Below are 6,000 nucleotides of genomic sequence, written 5' to 3'. Positions count from 1 at the left end.
GCGTCATGTCTACCCTGTGGGAGAGGACCGATCCAAAACCAAGTTCAAGACTGGCATCGAGTACATTTCCAAGCAGATGCTGCAGCGTGGTGATGTAAGTTGCAACACGATATCAACTGTTATTTCAATTATTGACATTTCAAACACAGGCCTTTCGCTCGCGCCGTCCGTGAGAACTTCCGCGACCACATCCGCCTGTCCATTCACCCTTTCCACCGGCGAGAACAAGATCTCCATCAGCCCTCTTCCCACCTCTTCCTACTACACCACTCCCTGGCACTGCTCGATCGCCTTCGACTGAGCGGCGCTATCCACTGGACCCCGCGCCGACTTCGAGAACGACCCCAAGTACGAGCTCGTCTACGAGGACGGAAGACCCAGCTACTTTCGCGAGAAGAGCGAACTGATGCAGTGGAAGTCGGATGTCGTCTTTGAGCCCATGTACCCCTGCGGTCTCCTCATCCGCCCGGCCCCGGCTCCAAGAAGCTCTCTATCCACGATGTTGAGCGCAAAAGGTTCGCGCCCTGTCCGAGGTCAACTCCCCCGTTGTCATGAGAGGTTTCACCAAGACCAAAGATCGCGAACTGTTCGTCAAGAAGTCGGAGGAGTTCGGCACCCCCTTGCCGTGGAAGTTTGGCCTCGTTCTGGAGGTGAAGGACCAGGGTGCCGATACCCGTGGTCTGAACAACGTTCTGTCAGCCGAGTGGATGCCATTCCACTTCGATGGGCTGTTCAAGACCCACAAAGTGCCCCAGGCAGACGGAACTGAGAAGCTTCTTCCCAACCCTCCCAAGTAAGTTGCATCCCCGCTGTGGCGAACCTGTCAAGCGAAAACCTTCGTGAGCTTCTTTCTCTAACACACCGAAAACAGGTTCCAGTTTTTCACCTCCATCACCCCTCACCGAGTGACACCGGCTTCACCCTTTTCACGCCCTCTAGACTCCTGTTCCAGAACCTGCCTCCTCACCTGTCCGTGGACAGACTGAGAGAGCTCACCTGGAGCGTCCAGACCAGCTCCTTCGACTCTACCAAGATGGGCGGCCTCCCTCTCGTCGTCGACCACCCCACAACCGGAGAGCCCTGCATCCGATACCACGAGCCTTGGCCCCAGTCGAAGACTGCCTTTGACGCCACCGACGTGGTCATCGAGGGCGTGAGAGAGAGCGAGAGCACCGAGATCTGCAACGTCATTGACTCGCTCCTCCACGACAGGAGAAACACCCTCTACTTCACCTGGCAGCAGGGCGATCTGCTGGTCAGCGATAACATCCTGGCCATGCACACCCGCAGTGACTTCACGGCTGGCTCTCCCAGAGAGATGTGGCGCATCCACTTTGATTAAGGAATGAAACGTGTGATCTTGGGACTGTTTTGATATGCAAGGAAAAGTTTGGAAAATTGGCATTAGTGGTGTTAGTTTAGGATTCCCTCTCTGTTCTGATTAAGCTCGGCATAGATACATTTTAGTCTGAAGCGATTGAATCGAATTTTATCTGATAAATTACAGAGAGTGTGTCAAGCACTGATCGCAGTGGTTGGATTAGATCCAGAGGCAAATTCGATTGCTGTATAATGCTACGTGGCGTGGTCTTAGTTTCATGTTACCACGGTACGGACGTGAACAACAGAGATAGATGATTGGTGATTATAAGAGGGGAAACATCAATCAGGTAAGTTGACTCTGATGCATAATTAGTATCTTAACCAAGACATCCTTAAAGCTTGACGATCTCGACTCAAAATCAAGCGCCGGGACTCGATCCTCTCGGAAAAGCTGTGAGGTGTGCGATGCTCCTCCGGGACTACATATTCGAAGTTACGATGATTATGCATCTCAGACGCTGATACGACGAGAAGAACTTTTCATTAGGTTGCATCATAATACCGGCCAAGAAACCAAGCATCACGTCTATTAAGTTATCGTCAGTAAGTTGATCACACCACTCAGCTGGCTATGCCGTCGTTACAAAGACGGAGAACCCCAGCCGTCCTCCTAGGCACCTCCGGCATGTGGGTATGTGTCAAACGTTTACTCTGGAGAACACTCGGAAATTTTAGGAGGACGCGTCCTCATATGGTGAAACATGCCGGTTCATGGGTGAGATGCATCATTGCGGATAGCTGTAGTCACCATAACTCACCTACATGAGTATGTTTGCTACTATTCGCTTGTGGATCCATGGTTGGCCAGGCTGTACACCGTACTACCGTAAACCCATAAAGTCTAGACTCTAGAGACTTTATCAAGCCCACTTTTCGTGCGCTCGAATAGAAAGTAGGCCAAGTCTAGCAGTGCGTAAGCATGTGTAAGGTTCGGAGAGTCAGCCGCCCAACGAGATATTGCTGGGGACGGGCCGTAAACCGCTGTCCGAAGCCAAGACACTAGGTTGCCGAAACCCCGGCCGCGGCAAAGGTTTTTTCTTCGACTCCGGAGCCACAAGATGCTTGCAGGTTGTGAATATGATAAGGTACGGAGTACAATGCTGCATGCAATGTGACGAGCCAGGGTTCAAAGCAGATGTTGGAGCCGGGGGCCTGCTACGCAAACATGCAAACCCGCAGCACAACCAACACCTGTTGCGCACCCCTGAGAAAACATTGACCAGGGAACAGGTGCCTCTTCGGGCTAGCAGTTGTGCGGATACCGAAGAAGCGTACGGATATAGGTGACGGATATGTTTTGTTCCTATCTATCGGCTGCAGGGTCGAAATGGAGCCGAAAGATTCCCAACGCCACACTCGAAGCCAGCTAAAGGTATCTTCGTGGCACAATCTTGATCAGCAGAGGTTCAGTGACCACGGCTGAAACCCATTCCTTTCTCTTGGGAAGTTGCACTGGCTGCCAGTCTGCATTATTCAGTCCTGTAACCTGCGCAGGTCTTTGACGTCCATTGGCAGGGCTGATTTCAAAGTTTGCGACCATCTTCGCGACACTCATGTACAATTCTAGGTATGAAAAGCTGAGTTTTCTTGTCAGTGACGGTATGCCCATTTGGCGCTATGGCACTTACTGATTTGCGATACAAGTGTTTGCGCCTTTAGAGAACGCAACGTAAAACTTGTCTCGTAGTATATCTTCTGTAGCGTTCAAGCCGGAATCATCTATCCAGCGGTAGGGATTGAACAACTCTGGATTCGGGTACGCATACTTGTCTCTGAGGTACCAGACCGGTGATGAAGTTACGATAGTCTGTGGAACACACCATTAGAGATGGCACTGAATCACTGAACGTGCCACTGTGATGGTGACTTACGCCTTCGGGAATAAAATTTCCACATAGCTCAACACCGCCCTTGGGAACTACACGGGGCAACATCGCCACGGACGCACCAGCCCAACGGATGCCTTCTTTGACACAAGCTTTTAAGCGAGGGATATTTTCCAAAGTATTAAAATCCGTGGGAAATCCGCGGGATGCTAGGTCTTGATACAACTTCTGCTGATAAGTCGGGTTCCAGGAAAGGGCATAGAGGATATGGGCGAGGGATGCAGAAGTGGTGTCGGTCCCAGGTCCCAGGTTCTCTTTGGCCTCTGATAGGGCAGTCTGCGTCGGCACGCCAGCTGAAACCATGACGTTGAGCAGATTCGGAAATTGCGACTTTCGGTCTGGATCTTTGTTTCGGACCCAAGCTTTGTACGTCCACTTCTCGAATTAGTACGCTAACAAGTTTCGTAGCTCCTGAACGAACCTCGTCGTATTGCTGTAGTCCATTTTTAGAGGATGTACGCGAGCCTTCCATATGACACAAGAAGTCTTCTACTCTCACCCAAATTGAGTACAGAAGCGGGAAGTTCATCATCTACATGGTCAGCTTTGTCTAGACTTCACATGTTCCCAGGCCCTTAGCACGTACCAGAGGCAAAAAGGCACTTCCCTCTCGCCTAATTTTTCTTGGCATCTGCTGTTAGTGAATGAGTGAGCCTACCACCAAATTACTAACAGCCGAAAACTCTTCACCTCCCCTTGCCGGAGCCCGCATCCGCGATGGCCTCACAGCCGCCGTCGGGCACCGGACTGATGTCGGCCGACCAAGCCGACCCCGAACCAGGCTCCGGGACACCTCCGGAGCCGAACCCCACCTCAAGAGCTAAGCGACGCCGCGACGCCGAGGCACAGCCGACCCGGCCCAGCCTAACGGGAAGCCAGCTTGATGCCACCACCGACGCCCCTACCTCGGCCGAGGGGCCCGCAGCCTCTACCGCATCTGCTCCGAGCGGATCTGCCACAGGGTCCGTCTTGACAGCCCTTGCAGAAGAAGCTAGACAGTACGAGGCACGGAAAGACGTCTTTCTGACCATTGCACGGTCCGTCGACAGCGTTGTCGCCAGCTTTGACGGTTCTAGAAAGCAGATCGCGAAAGAAGCCACTGCCTATGTCATTCAAACCCTCAAGAGACTGATCAATCACGAGACAAGCCCAATAGCGGCCCGGAGTTGGGCGGCTGTCGTCGCACCGATGGCGGGCAACACCACTGCGGCGACCCGGAGCGGCCAGAGCTGCCAGAGCTCTGCCCGCCCGAAGGCCACACTCCCCGCCGAGGATCAGCCGCAGGCGCAGCCGAAGGAGGACCTCCGCATCTTTGCCCGCGTCCCGGAAGAAAGCTTAGCGGCCGCTCGGAAGATCGCACCGTTCGCCGTACGACAGATCGTCTGTAAGGCCGTTGGCCTGGGGCTAGCGGACCTTCCCCACGTCTACCATATCAGCACAGGTTACTCTCTGAAGCCGCGAAACAAGCAAATACAGGAAAGACTACTTACAAGTAAGGCAAAGCTGGCGGAATGCCTCGGCGCCCACCAAGTCGAGACGCCTATCAAGTGGCACACATACGTTGTGCCGCGATGCCCAACAAAACTACACAGCATTGGCGGGGACGTCCTGGACCCAGCCACACTCGTTGAAGATGAGGTCTTCGCACAGACAGGACAGAAGCCTGTCCTTGCTCGACCGTCCCGCCTTGGGCCCAACCCAGTCACGAACGAAATATCTTGGCTCATATCATTCACATCAGAGGTCACGCCCTTCAGGCTCTTCAACCAAAGCGGCAGATCTCTGCCCATCAAAAAACGAAGGACGCTCATCCGACATGACCCCGGCTGCCAGGGCTACCACGCCAACCGGTTCTGCGGACGACGACCGACTTGCAGCAACTGCGGAAGACCTTCCGACTCACACGAAACGGGACCTTGCATGGCCAGGCCCCAGTGTCCCAACTGCTGCGGCCCCTTCCAAGCCGGCCACACAGACTGCCCAGCGAGGCCCTCGGTCGTAAACGGCGTCGTCTCCCTTCCCGGTCGAAAGGAGCGGGCTCGGATCCGGAAGGCCGGCCAGAAAGCATCGGACACTCTGTACAAGGCTACTCGATCCGACAGTAGCCAGGAGGCGGCAGGCGTCCCTACCTCCACCAGCCAGAACCAGCAACCCGGCGCCAAGCGCGCGCGCACGAGAACGCCCTCCGCAAGCTCGATCGTTTGCCTCGGTGACGGAAGCACTGACAGCAGCAGCATGGATGAAGACGAGGCGGACGAAGGCGAAGGCGAAGACTCCCCCGACAACACCTCCATCGACCGTCCCGTGCTACCCATGCCAAGCAGGAGCCAACGGGCAGCACAGAAGCCAAACTACAACGTCGCGAATGCCTACACCCACCTCGAACTCGACTCGGAGACGTAAGCCGAGAGCGGCGACCCCACGGATGCTACGCGTTGCGCAGGGCAACGTCGGAAAGATCTCCCCGGCGCACACGGCTTTCCTGCAGCTCTGCTGGGAGGCTCAGATAGATGTGGTCCTCGTCCAGGAACCCTGGACGGGCTGGAAGGACGGAAACGTGCAACTGAACACGCACCCGGGTTTCGACTCTTTCGTCCCGGTCGACTTCTGGGACAGCGAAGGAACCAGACCAAGAGTATTGACCTACACACGCAAAGGGATAGGGATGACGGTGGAGCAGCAGAGGCCTGTCCACACGAGAGACGTACTGTGGCTGGTGGTCGACAAAACG

The 6,000-nt window shown here is 54.7% G+C and overlaps 2 protein-coding genes across 2 annotated transcripts; one reads left to right on the top strand and one right to left on the bottom strand.

The window, feature by feature from the left end:
* Positions 1–5: 5 nt before the first annotated feature.
* BDZ83DRAFT_766090 (uncharacterized protein) lies at positions 6–1,342 on the top strand (the record flags this gene model as incomplete). Its single annotated transcript, XM_060515267.1, has 4 exons — positions 6–94; positions 150–348; positions 516–793; positions 940–1,342. 4 exons carry the CDS (start codon positions 6–8, stop codon positions 1,340–1,342), a joined length of 969 nt encoding a protein of 322 aa, XP_060358919.1.
* A 1,314-nt stretch (positions 1,343–2,656) lies between these two features.
* On the bottom strand, positions 2,657–3,805 carry BDZ83DRAFT_683261 (cytochrome P450). The gene is made up of 4 exons (XM_060511229.1): positions 3,691–3,805; positions 3,255–3,644; positions 3,012–3,190; positions 2,657–2,960 (listed from the first exon to the last, which is right to left on the bottom strand). The coding sequence occupies exons 1-4, from the start codon at positions 3,799–3,801 to the stop codon at positions 2,750–2,752; spliced, it is 891 nt and encodes a 296-aa protein (XP_060358918.1). The 5' UTR covers positions 3,802–3,805; the 3' UTR covers positions 2,657–2,749.
* Between the last annotated feature and the right edge of the window lie 2,195 nt (positions 3,806–6,000).

This window comes from Colletotrichum acutatum (assembly GCF_030867785.1).
Source record: "Colletotrichum acutatum strain CBS 112980 chromosome Unknown BDZ83scaffold_167, whole genome shotgun sequence".
Lineage (NCBI taxonomy): Eukaryota > Fungi > Ascomycota > Sordariomycetes > Glomerellales > Glomerellaceae > Colletotrichum > Colletotrichum acutatum.
Note: the sequence above shows the minus strand (reverse complement) of the source record. Positions and strands in the feature narration are given on the sequence as shown.

What these genes read in the sequence shown, in the direction of transcription:
- BDZ83DRAFT_683261 (XM_060511229.1), bottom strand. Translation starts at nt 3,801, where the DNA reads ATGATGAACTTCCCGCTTCTGTACTCAATTTGGGTGAGAGTAGAAGAC. An exon ending in GAAATTTTATTCCCGAAGGC is followed by an intron (nt 3,191 to 3,254) that starts GTAAGTCACCAT and finishes TGTGTTCCACAG; the next exon opens with ACTATCGTAACTTCATCACC. An exon ending in AACACTTGTATCGCAAATCA is followed by an intron (nt 2,961 to 3,011) that starts GTAAGTGCCATA and finishes AAGAAAACTCAG; the next exon opens with CTTTTCATACCTAGAATTGT.